Source organism: Anomaloglossus baeobatrachus, chromosome 11 (genome assembly GCF_048569485.1).
Source record: "Anomaloglossus baeobatrachus isolate aAnoBae1 chromosome 11, aAnoBae1.hap1, whole genome shotgun sequence".
Taxonomy (NCBI): Eukaryota; Metazoa; Chordata; class Amphibia; order Anura; family Aromobatidae; genus Anomaloglossus; species Anomaloglossus baeobatrachus.
In genome coordinates this window covers 6,022,405-6,049,336 of record NC_134363.1, presented here as the reverse complement: position 1 = coordinate 6,049,336, position 26,932 = coordinate 6,022,405, and the positions used below count along the sequence as shown (strand labels likewise).

Sequence of the window (26,932 nt, the reverse complement as noted above, 5' to 3'; positions counted from 1 at the left end):
CCTTCCCGGGACAGACCCCCATGAAGTCATTAGTAAACCCTTTCTATGCCGCCTGTGAATATCAGGATCAGTCAGTGAGGAACCCAGGGTCCCTATATAATTGGGGATCACTGTCCTGCAAGGGGTCGCTGTGCCGCTGGTATTACTGCATTGTCCTGATGATGTCAATGCTGCACAAATCCAAGCGTGTGTCGGGGGGGGGGGGCACTAATCTGCCGTTAGAGATTGTATATTAAGCCGTGTATCCAGACTGATCAACGCTAGAAACAAGCCAAGAAGAGACGGCAACACAAGCAACAAGTCCATGGGCTACAGGGCCTCAGAAAGGAGGTCCAAAATCTGGAACCAGAAGGCTAGAAGATCAATGGTCTGGATCTCCATGGAGGAATCCACAAGCAGAAACTGAGACTCAGACCAACGGACTATCCTCAGAGGTAAGAGGGCAGTGACACCAGAGGATACCGGGGACTGTGGCTTCCTAGAGCTGGGTGTCTAGAGTTCGGTTTGGTGCCTCCTCATGAATGAAGTTCTGCAGCAGCATCGTCATTGAGCTGGAGACATCTGCAGCTTTTGATCCTGTGACCTCTCTGTCTAGTGGTGACCAAAAATGGTGACCAGAAATGTCCTACAAGGTGAAGAGGACACATGCCTGCTGTGACTGTAGAGATGAGGGATCAATGTGATGACTCCATCATCTCATCTTTTCCTTCTTCTCCCAGACTGAAGATCACGTCAGAAGGGCCTGGCTGATGCGGGACACTGGTCACTAGCGGGAATGGATGGACTGCCAATCCAGGTGAGAAAGGGACAAACATCCTGGGGAACTGTGCTCACCTCAGAAAACTAGACACTTCACCTCTGAGGGGGGCAGATTCAGCTTTGCTCATTAGCATGTAGAATCGTATAAATCTAGACACTTCACCTCTGAGGGGGGCAGATTCAGCTTTGCTCATTAGCATGTAGAATCGTATAAATCTAGACACTTCACCTCTGAGGGGGGCAGATTCAGCTTTGCTCATTAGCATGTCTTTAGTATAAATCTAGACATTATGTGCCAGCCTCGGATGGGCCCCACTGAGATATCACATCCAGACAAGCGGCAGAAGGTCCAGGGGTGGGGTGCACTGAGATATCACGTCCAGACAAGCGGCAGAAGGTCCAGGGGTGGGGTGCACTGAGATATCACGTCCAGACAAGCGGCAGAAGGTCCAGGGGTGGGGTGCACTGAGATATCACATCCAGACAAGCGGCAGAAGGTCCAGGGGTGGGGTGCACTGAGTAATACGTACATCTTTACATCCCGGAGTAACTGCAGCAGATCAAGCCATAGATCCCGCACCAACTTATGTCCCATCCACCCACCATGATCCAAGCACGGCCAGAGACAGCCTATGGCTGGTGCAAAGAGGAGCAAGAGTATGGACTAGCTACTACACTGGCGGTGATAGGGTTAATACACAACCTCATAAATCCATGAAGTGAATGAGGTCTGAGGATTAGAGATTACACAGAAAATCCCCAGTGCTTCATCTCCAGGAGCACACGGCTGTGAGGAGCCATCACTATAGAGGGGGACCGGGCATTATATCTGACCAGGGGCACACAGCTGTGAGGAGCCATCACCATATAGGAGGACCGGGCGTTATATCTGACCAGGAGCACACGGCTGTGAGGAGCCATCACTATAGAGGGGGACCGGGCATTATATCTGACCAGGGGCACACAGCTGTGAGGAGCCATCACTATATAGGAGGACCAGGCGTTATATCTGACCAGGAGCACACGACTGTGAGGAGCCATCACTATAGAGGAGGACCGGGCATTATATTTAACCAGGAGCACACGGCTGTGAGGAGCCATCACTATAGAGGGGGACCGGGCATTATATCTGACCAGGGGCACACAGCTGTGAGGAGCCATCACCATATAGGAGGACCGGGCATTATATCTGACCAGGGGCACACGACTGTGAGGGGCCATCACCATATAGGAGGACCGGGCATTATATCTGACCAGGGGCACACAGCTGTGAGGAGCCATCACTATATAGGAGGACCAGGCGTTATATCTGACCAGGAGCACACGACTGTGAGGAGCCATCACTATAGAGGAGGACCGGGCATTATATTTAACCAGGAGCACACGGCTGTGAGGAGCCATCACTATAGAGGGGGACCGGGCATTATATCTGACCAGGGGCACACAGCTGTGAGGAGCCATCACCATATAGGAGGACCGGGCATTATATCTGACCAGGAGCACACGACTGTGAGGGGCCATCACCATATAGGAGGACCGGGCATTATATCTGACCAGGAGCACACGACTGTGAGGAGCCATCACTATATAGGAGGACCAGGCGTTATATCTGACCAGGAGCACACGACTGTGAGGAGCCATCACTATAGAGGAGGACCGGGCATTATATTTAACCAGGAGCACACGGCTGTGAGGAGCCATCACTATAGACGAGGACCGGGCATTATATTTAACCAGGAATACACGGCTGTGAGGAGCTATCACTATAGAGGCGGACCGGGCATTATATCTGACCAGGGGCACACAGCTGTGAGGAGCCATCACCATATAGGAGGACCGGGCATTATATCTGACCAGGGGCACACAGCTGTGAGGAGCCATCACCATATAGGAGGACCGGGCGTTATATCTGACCAGGAGCACACGGCTGTGAGGAGCCATCACTATAGAGGGGGACCGGGCATTATATCTGACCAGGGGCACACAGCTGTGAGGAGCCATCACTATATAGGAGGACCAGGCGTTATATCTAACCAGGAGCACACAGCTGTGAGGAGCCATCACTATAGAGGGGGACAGGGCATTATATCTGACCAGGGGCACACAGCTGTGAGGAGCCATCACCATATAGGAGGACCGGGCGTTATATCTGACCAGGAGCACACGGCTGTGAGGAGCCATCACTATAGAGGGGGACCGGGCATTATATCTGACCAGGGGCACACAGCTGTGAGGAGCCATCACCATATAGGAGGACCGGGCGTTATATCTGACCAGGAGCACACGGCTGTGAGGAGCCATCACTATAGAGGGGGACCGGGCATTATATCTGACCAGGGGCACACGGCTGTGAGGAGCCATCACTATATAGGAGGACCAGGCGTTATATCTAACCAGGAGCACACGACTGTAAGGAGCCATCACTATAGAGGGGGACCGGGCATTATATCTGACCAGGGGCACACAGCTGTGAGGAGCCATCACCATATAGGAGGACCGGGTGTTATATCTAACCAGGAGCACACGGCTGTGAGGGGCCATCACTATAGAGGAGGACCGGGCATTATATTTAACCAGGAGCACACGGCTGTGAGGAGCTATCACTATAGAGGAGGAGCGAGCGTTATATCTAACCAGGAGCACACGGCTGTGAGGAGCCATCACTATAGAGGGGGACCAGGCGTTATATCTAACCAGGAGCACATGGCTGTGAGGAGACATCCCTATAGAGGAGGACCGGGCGTTATATCTAACCAGGAGCACACGGCTGTGAGGAGCCATCAATATAAAGGAGGACCGGGCGTTATATCTAACCAGGAGCACCTGTGTTGTGAATATCATCAGAGATGGTGCTGTTCCCGGGAGTGTTTCTGGACTCCCTCTGGTGGCTAGTGCTGGTAGTGAGTCTGATTCTGCATCTATCGCTCAGACAGGTGTTGGAGATGATTGCTGTTTCAGGTAGCCTATGGAGTCCAGCCTGGGGGTATATAGAAAGGCTGTCTCTGTCTAACCTTTGGCGGTGATAATTGTTTCTGCTTCATGTGAAGATGTCCTGAATTTTGTCCTCCAGCCTTTAGGCTTTTGCCTTTCCCTTTAGGTTTTTCTTTTTTTGCGCCTTTTGGATTCTCCAGGACTGATTTCTACATCGGTTTTTCTTTCCTTTGCATCGGTTTTGTTCCCATGTTCTCCTAAGTCTGCAGCTATGCCTGATAAGTATTTTGTTTTCTTAGTCTGGACTTGGTTAAAGGCTGACTTTGCACTGAAGGGCGTTTCTGCTTAATGTATGTCTTTTTCTAAATCAGTGTTTGAGAATATTCCCTTTTGTTTCTTGCAAATGAATAAGTGCTCCTCCTGCACTATTTTTGGAGGACTATTTATTCCTAGCAAGAAATGTTATTACTCCCTGTTTGATCAGGAGTTTTGTATTTTTGTATCGCCTGTGCTTTTGTAGTTATGATCTTTTCTATTATATTTTCATTTTCTATTTAAATGTATTTGCACAAGAGTACTGATATAGTGGAAGGAAAGATCGTGTGATCTTTAGGGGAATTTTTGATTATCAGGTGCTGGTATTATTCAGGGTTTTAACTGACTGCAACCAGCAATCTATCCTATACTTTTGTATCTAGCTAGCAGGGCCTCACTTTGCTTATTTCTAGATCTACCATCTGTGTGTTGTTTTTTCTTATATCACCGTCGTTATATGTTGGAAGCTTGCCTCTTTCCTTTGGGGCTGTGCTGAGGCAAGTCAGGATTCCTCATTCCATCTTTGAGGTTAGTTAGTTCTCCGGCAGTGATGAGGCATCTAGGTTTGTTAGGAACTCTTCACTGCGACTTCTAGTTGTGTTTTTATACAAGAGTTTCCAACTACTCTTCTGTATTATCATCAACCTTTTTATGGGATTTTTGCAAGATCTTTTGCGGTCTCCTGACCATAACACACACAGCTGTGAGGAGCCATCACTATAGAGGAGGACCGGGCGTTATATCTAACCAGGAGCACACGTCTTTGAGAAGCCATCACTATAGAGGGGGACCGGGCGTTATATCTGACCAGGAGCACACGGCTGTGAGGAACCATCACTATAGAGGAGGACCGGGTGGTATATCTAATCAGGAGGACACAGCTGTGGGGAGCCATCACTATAGAGGAGGACCGGGTGTTATATCTAACCAGGAGCAGACGGTTGTGAGGAGCCATCACTATAGAGGGGGACCGGGTGTTATAATCTAACCTGGAGCACACAGCTGTGAAGAGCCATCACTATAGAGGGGGACCAGGCATTTTAACTAACCAGGAGCACATGGCTTTGAGAAGCCATCACTATAGAGGAGGACCGGGCATTATATCTAACCAGGAGCACATGGCTGTGAGGAGCCATCACTATAGAGGAGGACCGGGCATTATATCTAACCAGGAGCACATGGCAGTGAGGGGCCATCACTATAGAGGAGGACCGGGCATTATATCTAACCAGGAGCACACGGCTGTGAGGAGCCATCACTATAGAGGAGGACTGGGCATTATATCTAACCAGGAGCACATGGCAGTGAGGGGCCATCACTATATAGGGGGACCGGGTGTTATATCTAACCAGGAGCACACGGTTGTGAGGAGCCATCACTATAGAGGTGGACCGGGTGTTATATCTGAACAGGAGCACACGGCTGTGAGTAGCCATCACTATAGAGGAGGACCGGGTGTTATATCTAATCAGGAGCACACGGCTGTGAGTAGCCATCACTATAGAGGAGGACCGGGTGTTATATCTAACCAGGAGCACATGGCTGTGAGGAGCCATCACTGTAGAGGAGGATCGGGTGTTATATCTAACCAGGAGCACACGGCTGTGAGGAGCCATGACTAGAGGAGGACCGGGCATTATATCTGAACAGGAGCACACGGCTGTGAGGAGCCATCACTATAGAGGAGGATCGGGTGTTATATCTAACCAGGAGCACACGGCTGTGAGGGGCCATCACTATAGAGGTGGATCGGGTGTTATATCTAACCAGGAGCACATGGCTGTGAGGAGCCATCACTATAGAGCAGGACCGGGCATTATATCTAATCAGGAGCACACGACTGTGAGGAGCCATCACTATAGAGGAGGATCGGGTGTTATGTCTAACCAGGAGCACACGACTGTGAGGAGCCATCACTATAGAGGAGGACCGGGCATTATATCTAACCAAGAGCACACGACTGTGAGGGGCCATCACTATAGAGGAGGATCGGGTGTTATGTCTAACCAGGAGCACACGGCTGTTAGGAGCCATCACTATAGAGGAGGACCGGGCATTATATCTAATCAGGAGCACACGGCTGTGAGGGGCCATCACTATAGAGGTGGATCGGGTGTTATATCTAACCAGGAGCACATGGCTGTGAGGAGCCATCACTATAGAGGAGGACCGGGCATTATATCTAATCAGGAGCACACGACTGTGAGCAGCCATCACTATAGAGGAGGATCGGGTGTTATGTCTAACCAGGAGCACACGACTGTGAGGAGCCATCACTATAGAGGAGGATCGGGTGTTATATCTAACCAGGAGCACACGGCTGTGAGGAGCCATCACTAGAGGAGGACCGGGCATTATATCTGAACAGGAGCACACGGCTGTGAGGAGCTGTAATAAGATCAACCATTCAGACTGCATCATCAATGTAGAAATGGATTTGAACATTGCTTCAGCACTTGCCCACAAGGGGGCAGTGTCAGACTGTGCAATCACAGACACAGAGGTGGGAAACCCCCTACAGCTTGTGTGTTTGAACCAGGAAGAAAAAGAGCGGCAAAAGAGTACAGCCCCGAAGCTCAGCCAGGACAGAGCTACGTGTGGTCTCCCTGAACAGAGGGTTCTTTTGCAACTGGATTCTTGGAAGAATCACCCTGTGGAAGTGGGTTCTGCCATCCCCGGTCTGCAGGACTTTGTTTTCACCGAGGATCTAACCGGACTGCAGAGTATCGCGCCCGGAGTGCATATCCAGGGGCTGTGACAACTTGACTGCAGAGCATCGCACCCTGAGTGCAAGTGCAGGGGCCATTACCGACACAAGGGAGCCATCCGTGCAACCGTGACCTCCCTTCTTCTGCTCGGTGTGCCCCGGGACTAAGAGACTGACTAGAATCCGTTACCAGCGGGAGAAGATCAAAGGAAAAGACCGAGGAGCTGCATCCCTTCAGCGCTGCACCGGGACCCATCATCGTGAGACTCCAGGCCTGCGACGTGGGAGCGGCATCTTCTTCTGGGACAGGCTGGTACGTGATTATAGGGAAAGTTAGGGAAAGTTGCCGCCATTTCTTTGTTGTTTTTTTTCTTCTCTTCTTGCTGCGTACCCGGAAGGAGTGAAGATCCGGGGACTCCACTATACACATGTGCGCAGATAGTTCGGTCGACTGTGTTATAAATATGTTTCCTAGTAAAGAAATGTTACTACCGGTAAAATCTGAGTATGGGGATTTTGTTGGAATAGAGCATACACACACACCCGCGGCCCTACCACCGGTCGCTTCATCTGGCGTAGTCGGCAGGATGTGTGACCAACAAAATCATCCCCCGGTAGTATCTTATAACCGGACAGCTCCCCCGCCGTCTATAGTCAATCAGGTGAGGAAGTTTGACGGACGGAACTATTCTGTAACTGAATGGACTGAACAACTTAAGATAGTGGGGGAAATGTATAACACTGATCCTAAGACCTTAGCAGAAATGGCCATGCTAACATTAGAGGGGGAAGCGTGGACGACAGTCAGGCTGGAGACGGTTAGGGGCCAGCGTACGTTGGATGACTTGGTGCGGGTGCTGGAGAACACCTATGGGCCGACCACATATGCGGGAACATTGCGCTATACAGTGCCTACAAGTAGTATTCAACCCCCTGCAGATTTAGCAGGTTTGATAAGATGCAAATAAGTTAGAGCCTGCAAACTTCAAACAAGAGCAGGATTTATTAACAGATGCATACAGTTAGGTCCAGAAATATTTGGACAGTGACACAAGTTTTGTTATTTTAGCTGTTTACAAAAACATGTTCAGAAATACAATTATATATATAATATGGACTGAAAGTGCACACTCCCAGCTGCAATATGAGAGTTTTCACATCCAAATCAGAGAAAGGGTTTAGGAATCATAGCTCTGTAATGCATAGCCTCCTCTTTTTCAAGGGACCAAAAGTAATTGGACAAGGGACTCTAAGGGCTGCAATTAACTCTGAAGGCATCTCCCTCGTTAACCTGTAATCAATTAAGTAGTTAAAAGGTCTGGGGTTGATTACAGGTGTGTGGTTTTGCATTTGGAAGCTGTTGCTGTGACCAGACAACATGCGGTCTAAGGAACTCTCAATTGAGGTGAAGCAGAACATCCTGAGGCTGAAAAAAAAGAAAAAATCCATCAGAGAGATAGCAGACATGCTTGGAGTAGCAAAATCAACAGTCGGGTACATTCTGAGAAAAAAGGAATTGACTGGTGAGCTTGGGAACTCAAAAAGGCCTGGGCGTCCACGGATGACAACAGTGGTGGATGATCATCGCCGCATACTTTCTTTGGTGAAGAAGAACCCGTTCACAACATCAACTGAAGTCCAGAACACTCTCAGTGAAGTAGGCGTATCTGTCTCTAAGTCACCAGTAAAGAGAAGACTCCATGAAAGTAAATACAAAGGGTTCACATCTAGATGCAAACCATTCATCCATTCCAAAAATAGACAGGCCAGAGTTAAATTTGCTGAAAAACACCTCATGAAGCCAGCTCAGTTCTGGAAAAGTATTCTATGGACAGATGAGACAAAGATCAACCTGTACCAGAATGATGGGAAGAAAAAAGTTTGGAGAAGAAAGGGAACGGCACATGATCCAAGGCACACCACATCCTCTGTAAAACATGGTGGAGGCAACGTGATGGCATAGGCATGCATGGCTTTCAATGGCACTGGGTCACTTGTGTTTATTGATGACATAACAGCAGACAAGAGTAGCCGGATGAATTCTGAAGTGTACAGGGATATACTTTCAGCCCAGATTCAGCCAAATGCCGCAAAGTTGATCGGACGGCGCTTCATAGTACAGATGGACAATGACCCCAAGCATACAGCCAAAGCTACCCAGGAGTTCATGAGTGCAAAAAAGTGGAACATTCTGCAATGGCCAAGTCAATCACCAGATCTTAACCCAATTGAGCATGCATTTCACTTGCTCAAATCCAGACTTAAGACGGAAAGACCCACAAACAAGCAAGACCTGAAGGCTGCGGCTGTAAAGGCCTAGCAAAGCATTAAGAAGGAGGAAACCCAGCGTTTGGTGATGTCCATGGGTTCCAGACTTAAGGCAGTGATTGCCTCCAAAGGATTCGCAACAAAATATTGAAAATAAAAATATTTTGTTTGGGTTTGGTTTATTTGTCCAATTACTTTTGACCTCCTAAAATGTGGAGTGTTTGTAAAGAAATGTGTACAATTCCTACAATTTCTATCAGATATTTTTGTTCAAACCTTCAAATTAAACGTTACAATCTGCACTTGAATTCTGTTGTAGAGGTTTCATTTCAAATCCAATGTGGTGGCATGCAGAGCCCAACTCGCGAAAATTGTGTCACTGGCCAAATATTTCTGGACCTAACTGTAAATCTTACAAACCAACAAGTTATGTTGCTCAGTTAAATTTTAATAAATTTTCAACATAAAAGTGTGGGTCAATTATTATTCAACCCCTAGGTTTAATATTTTGTGAAATAACCCTTGTTTGCAATTACAGCTAATAATAGTCTTTTATAAGACCTGATCAGGCCGGCACAGGTCTCTGGAGTTATCTTGGCCCACTCCTCCATGCAGATCTTCTCCAAGTTATCTAGGTTCTTTGGGTGTCTCATGTGGACTTTAATCTTGAGCTCCTTCCACAAGTTTTCAATTGGGTTAATGTCAGGAGACTGACTAGGCCACTGCAACACCTTGATTTTTTCCCTCTTGAACCAGGCCTTGGTTTTCTTGGCTGTGTGCTTTGGGTCGTTGTCTTGTTGGAAGATGAAATGACGACCCATCTTAAGATCGTTGATGGAGGAGCGGAGGTTCTTGGCCAAAATCTCCAGGTAGGCCGTGCTATCCATCTTCCCATGGATGCGGACCAGATGGCCAGGCCCCTTGGCTGAGAAACAGCCCCACAGCATGATGCTGCCACCACCATGCTTGACTGCCTACAGATGGTATTCTTGGGGTCGTATGCAGTGCCATCCAGTCTCCAAACGTCACGTGTGTGGTTGGCACCAAAGATCTCGATCTTGGTCTCATCAGACCAGAGAACCTTGAACCAGTCTGTCTCAGAGTCCTCCAAGTGATCATGAGCAAACTGTAGACGAGCCTTGACATGACGCTTTGAAAGTAAAGGTACCTTACGGGCTCGTCTGGAACGGAGACCATTGCGGTGGAGTACGTCACTTATGGTATTGACTGAAACCAATGTCCCCACTGCCATGAGATCTTGCCGGAGCTCCTTCCTTGTTGTCCTTGGGTTAGCCTTGACTCTTCGGACAAGCCTGGCCTCGGCACGTGTGGAAACTTTCAAAGGCTGTCCAGGTCGTGGAAGGCTAACAGTAGTTCCATAAGCCTTCCACTTCCGGATGATGCTCCCAACAGTGGAGACAGGTAGGCCCAACTCCTTGGAAAGGGTTTTGTACCCCTTGCCAGCCTTGTGACCCTCCACGATCTTGTCTCTGATGGCCTTGGAATGCTCCTTTGTCTTTCCCATGTTGACCAAGTATGAGTGCTGTTCACAAGTTTGGGGAGGGTCTTAATTAGTCAGAAAAGGCTGGAAAAAGAGATAATTAATCCAAACATGTGAAGCTCATTGTTCTTTGTGCCTGAAATACTTCTTAATACTTTAGGGGAACCAAACAGAATTCTGGTGGTTTGAGGGGTTGAATAATAAATGACCCTCTGAATAAACTTTTCACAATTTAAAAAAAAAATAAAAAAAGAAATAACATTCTTTTTTGCTGCAGTGCATTTCACACTTCCAGGCTAATCTACAGTCCAAATGTCACAATGGCAAGTTAATTCCGAATGTGTAAACCTGCTAAATCTGCAGGGGGTTGAATACTACTTGTAGGCACTGTATGTTCTTCCGGCGTACTCAGCTCGAGTCGGAGGACATTCCTCAATATGCCAATGCCCTTCATGTGCTGCTAGAACAAGCCTGTAGAAAAGAAGAACAGATAGCTAGTTAGGGTGCCCGTGACCTGGTGTTGAGAGATCAGTTTGTGACCGGATTGAGAGACCCGTACCTTAACCGCTCATTGCAAGATCTACTCCGGATAAATCCGGCCTTTACGTTCACTGAGGTCAAACAAGAAGCTATAGAACGTTCAAGGGGACCTGTCGTGGAGACACAGACATATACCGCGGCTTGCAGGTCCATATCTGGTATCGGGACTCCGAACAGCAACACGGAAGAACTGAAGCAGATGGTGGCAGAGTTGCAGAAACAGGTGTTACAGCTCACCCTAGACTAACAGGCGGGCCGGCAAGCGAGACAACAACCCAGCCGGCCGATGGGAAGATGCTGGACATGCGGCGACCCCCGCCATAGAACAAACCGTTGCCCCCAGAACTTTCAAGTTCATCCACGGTCCGATCTACCAGAACCAGCAAGTCATGTCCCACAACAGCGGCCGCCTTTAAACTAGACGCCCCTGCCAAAGAGGCTCACTCGGGAGGGGAGGCCAAAGAGAGGGGTGTAGGAAAACAGAGCCAGCCACGGAGCAAACTTGCATCAAATCCCCACCCTGGAAGTATTACTGGAAGGGATCGCCGTACAAGGGTTAATGGATACTGGGTCTCAGGAATCCACCATCTCCGAGCAGTTCTACGAAGAATGTCTAAAGCCGCGGGTTGCCTATGACCCTGATACCGCCATCAAGATCAAAGCAGCCAATAATCTACCCATTCCGGTGACGGGAGTTGCCTGGATGAACACTGAAATCTGTGGCCAAGATCTCGGGAAGAGAGGGATAATCGTGGTCAGGGAAGGCTTTGGATCAAAAACGCCCATGATTATTGGGATGAACATCTTGAAAGACCTGAATCTGGTGTTGTTTACCAAGAGGGGGCCCAAGTACTGGCAAGTAGTGACCGCACATAGGGCCACCCGCCGTGCCTTTCAGCAAGTGGTCCGGACCTGCAACCTCCAGCGAATGACCGAAGAACAACTGCCGCTGGCCACGATCACCGTACCCCGCCATACTAGGATCACCTTACCGGCTGGGAAAGAGACAGTTATCTCACTACCCCTTAGCACCACGAGACAGCTTGAAGGCGTGGAGGTGCTGATTGAGCCGCGCACCCCGAAGGAAGGGAAGCTGAATCCACTAGTCGCTCGAACTCTAGCAGTAGTGAGAAAGGGAAGAATTCCTGTCAGGCTGGGCAACACGGCTAACGTGAGCATTGACCTAGAAGCCGGGACACAGCTCGCCCGAGTCTACGCTCTAACCGAGGAGGTGAACCCTATGAGCCACCTCCAGTTTGTACCGTCTACAGAGGGAGAATGGACAGTGACGGTCTCTGCCATGGCCACTGTCGCGGGTGACACCAAAGCGGGGCAAGAACTACGAGAGAAGTGTCAGTTGGACGTATCCCAATACTCCAAACGGGAGGTGTCCCAGGTGGAAGAGCTACTTCAAGAGCATCAGGCGTCCTTTGCCCGGCATGACACCGACTTTGGGTGCACCACCAGTATCAAGCACGAAATCCCCACCGGTGACACTGCTCCTATCCGTGAAAGGTACCGCCAAATACCTCCCCAGCAATACCAAGAAGTGAAAAATCTCCTGAATTCCATGCTACACGCTGGAGTGGTATGAGAAAGCCAGAGCCCCTGGGCTGCACCGGTGGTGATAGTCAAGAAGAAGGACGGGTCCCTGAGGTTCTGTGTGGACTACCGCCGTTTGAATGCTTCCACCACCCGGGACTCATACCCTTTGCCAAGGATCGAAGAATCCCTGACAGCCCTGAAGAAAGCCAAATACTTCTCTTAATTGGATCTGGCCAGCGGATATTGGCAGGTACCCATGCACAAGAAAGATAGAGAGAAGACTGCTTTCATCCTACCCATGGGCCTGTACGAGTTCGACCGGATGCCCTTTGGTCTGAACAACGCGCCGGGGACTTTCCAGCGGCTGATGGAGCGCTGCTTGGGAGACTTCAACTTCGACTTCACCCTCATCTACCTGGACGACATTGTAGTCTATTCGGCCACATTTGAAGAACACCTGCAGCAGCTGGGCCGTGTGTTCAGTAGGTTGAGAGAACATGGCCTGAAGTTGAAACTCAGCAAGTGCCGCCTTCTGCAGCCCGAGATCAATTACCTGGGCCACCGTATCACAGCCGAAGGTGTTCAGCCGTCTTCAGAGAAGAAAGCCGCCATACGGGATTGGCCGCAGCCCACAAACGTCAAGGAGGTCAGGGCTTTCCTGGGGTTGGCTGGCTACTACCGCCGGTTCGTCAAAAACTTCGCCCGGCTTGCTGCACCCTTGCATGACCTGCTTCGAGGGACCACCAACAGCCCCAGAGGACGACCCATCAGCTGGGGACCCAGCCAGGAAGAGTCCTTCCAAGCCCTAAAGGGTGCCTTAACGTCTCCCCCCATCCTGGCATATGCGGACTACAACCTGCCCTTCCAACTACACACCGATGCCAGTCTACAGGGTCTAGGGGCAGTACTTTCACAGGTACAAGAAGGCAAGGAACGGGTCATAGCCTATGCCAGTCGGTCCCTACATGAGGGCGAGAAGAACCCCACCAATTATAGCTCGTTCCGGCTGGAGCTGTTGGCCCTAACGTGGGCTATGGCGGAGAAATTTGCAGGGTACCTCACGGGGACCGAAGTACTAGTCCTGACCGATAACAACCCGTTGGCCCACTTAGAAAATGCGAAGCTCGGAGTCATGGAGCAGCGTTGGATGGCTCGGCTCTCCAAGTTCAATTACAAGATCAAATATAGGGCTGGAGCTGAGAATCAAAATGCGGACAGCCTGTCTAGAGTGTTATACCCCTTACTCAACCAAGACCAGGATGAAGAATTAGAAGGGGACGAGACGCCTGACTTTGCAAAACTCGCCCAACAGATGATGGATTACCGCCAGTTCGTTGTGGGCGAAGCTGGAACTCCAGTCGGGGTCGCCTTGCCACCCCAGGAGTGGGGCAGGCTCCAGGACCAGAACCCTGAATGGGCTCTACTCAAACAATGGGTGAAGCGGCAGCAGAAGCCTCCCGCCGATATACGGGCACGACTGTCGACCGGGACCTTGACCCTGCTCAGTCAGTGGGACCGGCTGATTCTGAGAGAAAGAGTGCTATACCGGAAGGTTCTCTTGTCGCATATGCTGGAGGAATGCACACAAGTTGTGGTGCCTGATCAATTGGCCCGTGAGATGGTGGCCCAAGCCCACAAAAGGAATGGACACTTCGGGATAGACAAGACCTTTCGGTGGATTCAACAGTCCATCTATTGTCCGGGGCTCCGCAAGCTGCTTGAAGACGTCTGCCAAACCTGTCGCACCTGTGAACTACACAAGTCCCCTGAACAGCGTGCACCTGTCCAGACAATTAAAACATCCAGGCCCCTTGAGCTGTTGATGGTGGACTATCTGCTGATTGGGACGGCGAGCAGTGGCTATCAGTACTGCCTAATCATGGTGGATCACTTCACAAAATTCGCTGTCGCTGTTGCTACCAAAGACCAGACGGCTGAATCGGCTGCACGGGCCATCTGTCGACAGTTCATCCACGTCTATGGGTGTCCGGAGAGGTTGCACTCCGACCAGGGGGCTTGCTTCGAAGGCCGAGTCATCGAAGAGCTGCATCGGATGTATGGGATCCAGAAGTCGAGGACCACTCCTTACCACCCACAAGGGAACGGTGCATGTGAACGCTTCAACCGGACTCTACTCCAGCTGATCCGCACCTTGGCCGATGATAAGAAAGACCAATGGCCCCAATTCCTTCCCGATCTAGTATGGGCCTACAACAACCAGGTCCACTCCGTGACTGGTTACACCCCACACACCCTTCTCTTTGGCCACCCCGGAAAAGGGGTCCATGACCTGAACCTATTCCGCCCCGGAGATGATGTCTGCCATAACTACCCCTCCTGGCTAAATGCTCACCGACAGAAGATGGAGACTGTACACCGGCTGGTGAGCCAACAAATCCGGGGCCAGATACATGCTGACCCACTCCCCGTGCAAGAGCAACCCTTGAAGTTGGGACAGCTAGTCCTGCTCCGTATCAAGAAGCCACAAGGGAAACTTCGAGCCAAGTGGGAGACTGAGGTCTACCGGGTAATCGAACGCCCCTACCCCAACGGGCATGTATACCGAGTGCGGGGTGAAGACAGTCGCAGCATCCTCACTGTGCACCGAAATATGTTGCGTCCCTGCCGATCCCAGCCTGACTCCCCTACCACAGTACCCGGAGGGGGTGACGCTGCCGACACGACTGACGTCACGGACGTTTCCCAGCATAGTGATCACGTCAACTCCGAGACCGGTGACCCACCTACACAACCCAGTTCTTCCCCCGGAGTGCTGACTGAAGTGGGGCGTAAAGACAGTGACGGGGAGGGGAACAACCGACCCTTGAGACGCACTGACCGCACCACTGCTGGGATCCCGCCCGGGCGGTCTTACAGGGACCAGTATATATGGCCCACTTCTCAACCAAGCCCTGTGACATCTGCAGTCATCACTGCCTGGGAACCGACGGTAGTTGACAGGGACTGCCAACCTTTAAGTGGGGGGGTATGTAATGGGATCAACCATTCAGACTGCATCATCAATGTAGAAATGGATTTGAACATTGCTTCAGCACTTGCCCACAAGGGGGCAGTGTCAGACTGTGCAATCACAGACACAGAGGTGGGAAACCCCCTACAGCTTGTGTGTTTGAACCAGGAAGAAAAAGAGCGGCAAAAGAGTACAGACCCAGAGCTCGGCCAGGACAGAGCTACGTGTGGTCTCCCTGAACAAAGGGTTCTTTTGCAACCGGATTCTTGGAAGAATCACCCTGTGGAAGTGGGTTCTGCCATCCCCGGTCTGCAGGACTTTGTTTTCACTGAGGATCTAACCGGACTGCAGAGCATCGTGCCCGGAGTGCATATCCAGGGGCTGTGACAACTTGACTGCAGAGCATCGCACCCTGAGTGCAAGTGCAGGGGCCATTACCGACACAAGGGAGCCATCCGTGCAACCGTGACCTCCCTTCTTCTGCTCGGTGTGCCCCGGGACTAAGAGACTGACTAGAATCCGTTACCAGCGGGAGAAGATCAAAGGAGAAGACCGAGGAGCTGCATCCCTTCAGCGCTGCACCGGGACCCATCATCGTGAGACTCCAGGCCTGCGACGTGGGAGCGGCATCTTCTTCTGGGATAGACTGGTACGTGATTGTAGGGAAAGTTAGGGAAAGTTGCCGCCATTTCTTTGTTTTTTTTTCTCTTGTCTTTTTTCCTTGCTGTGTACCCGGAAGGAGTGAAGATCCGGGGACTCCACCATACACATGTGCGCAGATAGTTCGGTTGACTGTGTTATAAATATGTTTCATAGTAAAGAAATGTTACTACCGGTAAAATCTGAGTATGGGGATTTTGTTGGAATAGAACATACACACACACCCGCGGCCCTACCACCGGTCGCTTCAGAGCCATCACTATAGAGGAGGACCGGGTGTTATATCTAACCAGGAGCACACGGCTGTGAGGAGCCATCACTATAGAGGGGGACCGGGCATTTTAACTAACCAGGAGCACACGGCTGTGAGGAGCCATCACTGTAGAGGAGGATCGGGCATTATATCTAACCAGGAGCATACGGCTGTGAGGAGCCATCACTATAGAGGAGGACCGGGTGTTATATCTAACCAGGAACACATGGCTGTGAGGGGCCATCACTATAGAGGAGGACCGGGCATTATACCTAATCAGGAGCACATGGCAGTGAGGGGCCATCACTATAGAGGAGGACCGGGTGTTATATCTGACCAGGAGCACACGTCTGTGAGGAGCCATCACTATAGAGGAGGACCGGGCATTATATTTAACCAGGAACACACGTCTGTGAGGGCCCATCACTATGGAGGAGGACCGGGCATTATATTTAACCAGGAGCACACGGCTGTGAGGAGCCATCACTATAGAGGGGGGCTGGGTGTTATATCTAACCAGGAGCACACGTCTGTGAGGGGCCATCACTATAGACGAGGACTGGGCATTATATCTAACCTGAAACACACGTCTGTGAGGGGCCATCACTATAGAGGAGGGCCGGGCATTATATTTAACCAGGAGCACACGTCTGTGAGGGGCCATCACTGTAGACGAGGACCGGGCATTATATCTAACCAGGAGCACACGGCTGTGAGGAACCATCACTATAGAGGGGGAACGGGCATTATATCTAACCTGGAACACACGTCTGTGAGGGGCCATCACTATAGAGGAGGACCGGGCATTATATCTAACCTGGAACACACGTCTGTGATGGGCCATCACTATAGACGAGGACCGGGCATTATATTTAACCAGGAGCACACGTCTGTGAGGGGCCATCACTATAGACGAGGACCGGGCATTATATCTAACCTGGAACACACGTCTGTGAGGGGCCATCACTATAGAGGAGGACCGGGCATTATATCTAACCAGGAGCACACGTCTGTGAGGGGCCATCACTATAGACGAGGATTGGGCATTATATCTAACCTGGAACACACGTCTGTGAGGGGCCATCACTATAGAGGAGGACCGGGCATTATATCTAACCTGGAGCACACGTCTGTGAGGGGCCATCACTATAGACGAGGACCGGGCATTATATTTAACCAGGAGCACATGTCTGTGAGGAGCCATCACTATAGAGGAGGACCGGGTGTTATATCTAACCAGGAGCACACGGCTGTGAGGAGCCATCACTATAGAGGAGGACCGGGCATTATATCTAACCAGGAGCACACGTCTGTGAGGGGCCATCACTATAGACGAGGACCGGGCATTATATCTAACCTGGAGCACACGTCTGTGAGGAGCCATCACTATAGACGAGGACCAGGCATTATATCTAACCAGGAGCACACGTCTGTGAGGGGCCATCACTATAGACGAGGACCGGGCATTATATTTAACCAGGAGCACACGTCTGTGAGGGGCCATCACTATAGACGAGGACCGGGCATTATATTTAACCAGGAGCACACGTCTGTGAGGAGCCATCACTATAGAGGGGGACCGGGCATTATATTTAACCTGGAACACACGTCTGTGAGGAGCCATCACTATAGAGGAGGACCGGGCATTATATCTAACCAGGAGCACACGTCTGTGAGGGGCCATCACTATAGAGGAGGACCGGGCATTATATTTAACCAGGAGCACACGTCTGTGAGGGGCCATCACTATAGACGAGGACCGGGCATTATATCTAACCATGAGCATACGGCTGTGAGGAGCCATCACTATAGAGGGGGACTGGGCATTATATCTAACCAGGAGCACACGTCTGTGAGGGGCCATCACTATAGACGAGGACCGGGCATTATATCTAACCATGAGCATACGGCTGTGAGGAGCCATCACTATAGAGGGGGACTGGGCATTATATCTAACCAGGAGCACACGTCTGTGAGGGGCCATCACTATAGAGGAGGACCGGGCATTATATTTAACCAGGAGCACACGTCTGTGAGGGGCCATCACTATAGACGAGGACCGGGCATTATATTTAACCAGGAGCACACGTCTGTGAGGGGCCATCACTATAGACGAGGACCGGGCAGTATATCTAGCCTGGAGCACACGTCTGTAAGGGGCCATCACTATAGAGGAGGACCGGGCAGTATATCTAGCCTGGAGCACACGTCTGTGAGGGGCCATCACTATAGACGAGGACCGGGCATTATATCTAACCATGAGCATACGGCTGTGAGGAGCCATCACTATAGAGGGGGACTGGGCATTATATCTAACCAGGAGCACACGTCTGTGAGGGGCCATCACTATAGACGAGGACCGGGCATTATATTTAACCAGGAGCACACGTCTGTGAGGAGCCATCACTATAGACGAGGACCGGGCATTATATCTAACCAGGAGCACACGTCTGTGAGGGGCCATCACTATAGACGAGGACCGGGCATTATATTTAACCAGGAGCACACGTCTGTGAGGGGCCATCACTATAGAGGAGGGCTGGGCATTATATTTAACCTGGAACACACGTCTGTGAGGGGCCATCACTATAGACGAGGACCAGGTAGAAATGACTTTACAACCAGTAAAATAAACGACCATCTGCACAACTTGAGGCCGCAGCTTCCATTTTCCCTCTTGCCCTCTTTCTTGCCCAGTTGGTGGTTGTAGGTTTCTTTCGGTTATGCCCCAGTGTGACAATGGGCGTCAGGTCTGTGCTGCCAGGAGGGGTCTCCACCTTCTCCCACACTTCTTAGGCTTCATCATCTGGTGCCATTGGAAGACGAGACGTAAGGAAATATCCATCCTGTATAAGCTGCAATGAACACCTCGTCTCTGAGCACAGATATGGTGACAGGTTATAACCCGTGACTGAGTCTGTGGTAACCATGTCTTCTGCCCGCAGCCATCTAGACGGAGAGGCCTCAGCCGGACGACTCCTGTGCAGTGGAAGTGGACGCACCTGGGCCTCACCCTTCTCTTCCTCATCTCTATCACAATGACTGGCTGCTTCATCTGGCAATTTAGACTCCCCAAACAGGAGACTGGTACGTGCCCCACTTGTCCTCACGCTCGCACTCCCCCTGTCATGTGTGCATCCCCTCGTATGCCACCCGTCTTTCATGCCTCCCCGCATACATCGCCCATCTTAAGTGCATCCAAGCATATGCTGTCCATCTTGTGTGCATCCCCATGTATACCACTCATCTTGAGAGCATCCCCACATATGCTGCCCATCTTCAGTGCATCCCCACTTATGCTGCCAGTCTTTCATGCATCCCTGTGTATGACACCCATCTTGAGTTCATGGCTGCGTATGCTGCCAGTCTTGAGTGCTTCCCCGCATATTCCTCCCATCTTGAGTGCATCCGCATGTACGCCACTCGTCTTGAGTGCATCTGCATGTACGCCACTCGTCTTGAGTACATCCGCATGTGTGCCACACGTCTTGAGTGCATCTTCGCATACACCACGCGTTATGAGTGCATCCTCGTGTACACCACCTGTCTTGCACACATGCTGTGCTAGTGTGATATTTTGGGTTGTTTATCATTTTGTGTAGGTTCGTATTTTAGGAGCCTTGCTCTCCATTCATTCTGTGTATTCCTTGTCTTGTCTGCAGGTTAATTATCACAGCTCAGTTACGATTTGCTTGCCTTTTATATACATTGTCCTGTTTGCAGGTTAATCACTCCCTGCCGGGCTTTTTTCCCTAAGGCGGGCTTTGCACACTACGACATCGCAGGTGCGATGTCGGTGGGGTCAAATTGAAAGTAACGCACATCCGGCATCGCATGCGACATCGTAGTGTGTAAAGCCTAAATGATACGATTAACGAGCGCAAAATCGTCGTAATCGTATCATCGGTGCAGCGTCGGCGTAATCCATAATTACGCTGACGCGACGGTACGATGTTGTTCCTCGCTCCTGCGGCAGCACACATCGCTGTGTGTGAAGTCGCAGGAGCGATGAACATCTCCTACCGGCGTCACCGCGGCTTCCGTAGGATATGCGGAAGGAAGGAGGTGGGCAGGATGTTTACATCCTGCTCATCTCCGCCCCTCCGCCGCTATTGGCCGCCTGCCGTGTGACGTCGCTATGACGCCACACGACCCGCCCCCTTAGGAAGGAGGCGGGTCGCTGGCCAGAGCGACGGTCGCAGGGCAGGTGAGTGCATGTGAAGCTGGCGTAGCGATAATTTTCGCTACGCCAGCTATCACACGATATCGTACCTGCGACGGGGGCGGGGACTATCGCGTGCGACATCGCAGCATCGGCTTGCGATGTCGCAACGTGCAAAGCCTGCCTAAGTCTGGGGGAGGGGGCCTGGAATTCACCCAACCACTCTGTTTACCTGTGGGATTATTCAGTTTGGCTGAGGAATTCAAGAGAGAAGCAGGAAGATTCATCCTCTGGGGGAGAAGCTGTGGTAACTGAGCTGAGCCAATTAACCTGCAGACAAGACAAGGAATACACAGAATGAATGGAACAAGGCTCCTTAGGGACAAAAGCCCGGCAGGGGGTGATTAATCTGCAAACAGGACAATGTACACACAAGGCAAGCAAATGGTAACTCAGTGGAGTTAATTAACCTTCAGACAAGACAAGGAATACACAGAATTAATGGTGCAAAGTTCCTAAAATACGAGCCTACACAAAATGATACACAACCCACAATATCCCACCAACACACATGCCTTTCCTGTTCTTCTCCTGTACATCATTTTTACTTGTGAACCCAATCCCTCCGCTGTACACATACATAGTCATGGTTTCTGATTCTCTTTAACCTCCAGCTCAAGTGGAGGAGAAGGTCATGAAAGACTTGGTAAGGATGTGCCCCCGATTCCCAGAGCCAGTGTCTTTAGACCACCCTGTGCCTGTCCTGAAGGAGGCTCTGGAGAAGGTCAGTCCTGTCCTTGACACATAAGACAACTCAAAATGATTATATGGCCATTTTTCAATTTCATTATATCTCTACAGGTGGACAAGTTCCTCAGGAGTAAGGTCCGGACACCAGGGCTGCCTGCCATGTCTGCCATAGTCACCTATAATGACACTGTTCTGTGGACCGGGAACTTTGGAAAGAAAAATGGATCTGATCCATTCTCAACTGCTCCCAATGAGTACACCATTTATCGGTGAGTGTCTGCACAGGAGGTCCACACAGGCGTGAGAAGAGCGCGCTGCATTGTCACAATTACCATGAGACTTCCGGCTTTATATATCCCATCTCCTACCTTCCCCCATACACATCCCCATCTCATACCTTCTCCCATAGACATACACATCTCCTACCTTCCCCCATACACATCCCCATCTCATACCTTCCCCCATACACATCCCCATCTCATACCTTCCCCCATACACATGCCCATCTCCTACCTTCCTCATACACATCCCCATCTCATACCTTCCCCATAAACATCCACATCTCCTACCTTCCCCCATACACATCCCCATCTCATACCTTCCCCCATACACATCCCCATCTCATACCTTCCCCCATACACATCCCCATCTCATACCTTCCCTCATACAAATCCCCATCTCCTACCTTCCTCATACACATCCCCCATCTCATACCTTCTACCATACACATCCCCATCTCATACCTTCCCCCATACACATCCCCATCTCATACCTTCTCCCATACACATCTCCATCTCATACCTTCTCCCATACACATCTCCATCTCATACCTTCCCCATACACATCCCTATCTCATACCTTCTCCCATAGCCATCCCTATCTCATACCTTCTCCCATAGCCATCCCCATCTCCTACCTTCCCCCATACACATCCCCATCTCATACCTTCCCCCATACACATCCCCATCTCATACCTTCCCCCATACACATGCCCATCTCCTACCTTCCTCATACACATCCCCATCTCATACCTTCCCCCATACACATCCCCATCTCATATCTTCCCCCATACACATCCCCATCTCATACCTTCCCCCACACACATCCCCATCTCCTACCTTCCCCCACACACATCCCCATCTCATACCTTCCCCCCATACACATCCCCATCTCATACCTTCCCCATACACATCCCCATCTCATACCTTCCCCCATACACATCCCCATCTCATACCTTCCCCATACACATCCCCATCTCATACCTTCCCCCATACACATGCCCATCTCCTACCTTCCCCATACACATCCCCATCTCATACCTTCCCCATACACATCCCTATCTCATACCTTCCCCATACACATCCCCATCTCATACCTTCCCCCATACACATCCCCATTTCATCTCATACCTTCCACCATACACATGCCCATCTCCTACCTTCCCCCATACACATACACATCTCCGACCTTCCTTATACACATCCCCATCTCATACCTTCCCCCATACACATCCCCATCTCATACCTTCCCCATACACATCCCCATCTCATACCTTCCCCCATACACATCCCCATCTCCTACCTTCCCCCATACACATCCCCATCTCATACCTTCTCCCATACACATCCCCATCTCATACTTTCCCTATAGACATCCCCATCTCATACTTTCCCCATACACATCCCCATCTCATACCTTCCCCCATACACATCCCCATCTCATACCTTCCCCATACACATCCCCATCTCATACCTTCCCCCATACACATCCCCATTTCATCTCATACCTTCCACCATACACATGCCCATCTCCTACCTTCCCCCATACACATCCCCATCTCATACCTTCCCCATACACATCCCCATCTCATACCTTCCCCCATACACATCCCCATCTCCTACCTTCCCCCATACACATCCCCATCTCATACCTTCTCCCATACACATCCCCATCTCATACTTTCCCCATACACATCCCCATCTCATACTTTCCCCATACACATCCCCATCTCATACCTTCCCCCATACACATCCACATCTCATACCTTCCCCCATACACATCCCCATCTCATACCTTCCCCCATACACATCCCCATCTCATACCTTCCCCCATACACATCCCCATCTCATACCTTCTCCCATACACATCCCCATCTCATACCTTCCCCATACACATTCCCATCTCCTACCTTCCCCCATACACATCCCCATCTCATACCTTCCCCATACACATCCCCATCTCATACCTTCCCCCATACACATGCCCATCTCCTACCTTCCCCATACACATCCCCATCTCATACCTTCCCCATACACATCCCCATCTCATACCTTCCCCCATACACATGCCCATCTCCTACCTTCCCCATACACATCCCCATCTCCTACCTTCCCCCATACACATGCCCATCTCCTACCTTCCCCATACACATCCCCATCTCATACCTTCCCCCATACACATGCCCATCTCCTACCTTCCCCATACACATCCCCATCTCCTACCTTCCCCCATACACATCCCCATCTCATACTTTCCCCATACACATCCCCATCTCATACTTTCCCCATACACATCCCCATCTCATACCTTCCCCCATACACATCCACATCTCATACCTTCCCCCATACACATCCCCATCTCATACCTTCCCCCATACACATCCCCATCTCATACCTTCCCCCATACACATCCCCATCTCATACCTTCTCCCATACACATCCCCATCTCATACCTTCCCCATACACATTCCCATCTCCTACCTTCCCCCATACACATCCCCATCTCATACCTTCCCCATACACATCCCCATCTCATACCTTCCCCCATACACATGCCCATCTCCTACCTTCCCCATACACATCCCCATCTCATACCTTCCCCATACACATCCCCATCTCATACCTTCCCCCATACACATGCCCATCTCCTACCTTCCCCATACACATCCCCATCTCCTACCTTCCCCCATACACATCCCCATCTCATACCTTCCCCATACACATCCCCATCTCATACCTTCCCCCATACACATGCCCATCTCCTACCTTCCTCATACAATCCCCATCTCATACCTTCCCCCATACACATCCCCATCTCATACCTTCCCCATACACATCCCCATCTCATACCTTCCCCCATACACATCCCCATCTCATCTCATACCTTCCCCCATACACATGCCCATCTCCTACCTTCCCCCATACACATACACATCTCATACCTTCCCCCATACACATCCCCATCTCATACCTTCCCCCATACACATCCCCATCTCATACCTTCCCCCATACACATCCCTATCTAATACCTTCCTCATACACATCCCTATCTCATACCTTCCCCCATACACATCCCCATCTCATACCTTCCCCATACACATCCCCATCTCATACCTTCCCCATACACATGCCCATCTCATACCTTCCCCCATACACATCCCCATCTCATACCTTCCCCCATACACATCCCTATCTAATACCTTCCTCATACACATCCCTATCTCATACCTTCCCCCATACACATCCCCATCTCATACCTTCCCCCATACACATCCCTATCTAATACCTTCCTCATACAATCCCCATCTCATACCTTCCCCCATACACATCCCCATCTCACACCTTCCCCATACACATCCCCATCTCATACCTTCCCCCATACACATCCCCATTTCATCTCATACCTTCCCCCATACACATGCCCATCTCCTACCTTCCCCCATACACATACACATCTCCTACCTTCCTTATACACATCCCCATCTCATACCTTCCCCCATACACATCCCCATCTCATACCTTCCCCATACACATCCCCATATCATACCTATCCCCATCTCATCTCATACCTTCCCCACATCCCCATCTCATCTCATACCTTCCCCATACCCATCCCCATCTCCTACCTTCCCCCATACACATCTCCTACCTTCCTTATACACATCCCCATCTCATACCTTCCTCATACACATCCCAATCTCCTACCTTCCTCATACACATCCCCATCTCATACCTTCCTCATACACATCCCCATCTCATACCTTCCCCCATACACATCCCCATCTCATCTCATACCTTCCCCCATACCCATCCCCATCTCCTACCTTCCCCCATACACATACACATCTCCTACCTTCCTTATACACATCCCCATCTCATACCTTCCTCATACACATCCCAATCTCCTACCTTCCTCATACACATCCCCATCTCATACCTTCCTCATACACATCCCCATATCATACCTTCCCCCATACACATCCCCATCTCATCTCATACCTTCCCCCATACCCATCCCCATCTCCTACCTTCCCCCATACACATACACATCTCCTACCTTCCTTATACACATCCCCATCTAATACCTTCCTCATACACATCCCAATCTCCTACCTTCCTCATACACATCCCCATCTCATACCTTCCTCATACACATCCCAATCTCCTTACCTTCCCCCATACACATTCCCATCTCATACCTTCCCCCATACACATCCCCATCTCATCTCATACCTTCCCCCATACCCATCCCCATCTCTTACCTTCCCCCATACACATACACATCTCCTACCTTCCTTATACACATCCCCATCTCATACCTTCCTCATACACATCCCAATCTCCTACCTTCCTCATACACATCCCCATCTCATACCTTCCTCATACACATCCCAATCTCCTACCTTCCCCCATACACATTCCCATCTCATACCTTCCCCCATACACATCCTCATCTCATACCTTCCTCATACACATCCCCATCTCATATCTTCCCCCATACACATCCCCATCTCATACCTTCCCCCATACACATCCCCATCTCATACCTTCCCCCTTACACATCCCCATCTCATACCTTCCCCCATACACATCCCCATCTCATACCTTCCCCCATACACATCCCCATCTCATACCTTCCCCCACACACATCCCCATCTCATACCTTCCCCATACACATCCCCATCTCATACCTTCCCCCATACACATCCCCATCTCATACCTTCCCCCATACACATCCCCATCTCATACCTTCCCCATACACATCCCCATCTCCTACCTTCCCCCATACACATCCCCATCTCATACCTTCCCCATACACATCCCCATCTCCTACCTTCCCCCATACACATCCCCATCTCATACCTTCCCCCATACACATCCCCATCTCATACCTTCCCCCATACAAATGCCCATCTCATACCTTCTCCCATACACATCCCCATCTCATACCTTCCCCCATACACATCCCCATCTCATACCTTCCCCCATACACATCCCCATCTCATACCTTCCCCATACACATCCCCATATCATACCTTCCCCCATACACATCCCCATCTCATCTCATACCTTCCCCACATCCCCATCTCATCTCATACCTTCCCCCATACCCATCCCCATCTCCTACCTTCCCCCATACACATACACATCTCCTACCTTCCTTATACACATCCCCATCTCATACCTTCCTCATACACATCCCAATCTCCTACCTTCCTCATATACATCCCCATCTCATACCTTCCTCATACACATCCCCATCTCATACCTTCCCCCATACACATCCCCATC

The 26,932-nt window shown here is 50.5% G+C and overlaps 1 protein-coding gene across 1 annotated transcript in view; it reads left to right on the top strand.

Annotated features, from left to right (window-relative positions):
* Positions 1 to 362: 362 nt before the first annotated feature.
* LACTBL1 (lactamase beta like 1) overlaps positions 363 to 26,932 on the top strand; it is a 97,514-nt gene continuing 70,944 nt past the window's right edge. Inside the window, exons 1-5 of the mRNA XM_075328211.1 lie at positions 363 to 434; positions 720 to 796; positions 19,396 to 19,580; positions 21,324 to 21,396; positions 21,474 to 21,631. Of these exons, the coding sequence (XP_075184326.1) occupies positions 776 to 796; positions 19,396 to 19,580; positions 21,324 to 21,396; positions 21,474 to 21,631 (437 nt within the window). The 5' untranslated portion in view covers positions 363 to 434; positions 720 to 775. The remainder of the gene's footprint in view (positions 435 to 719; positions 797 to 19,395; positions 19,581 to 21,323; positions 21,397 to 21,473; positions 21,632 to 26,932) is intronic.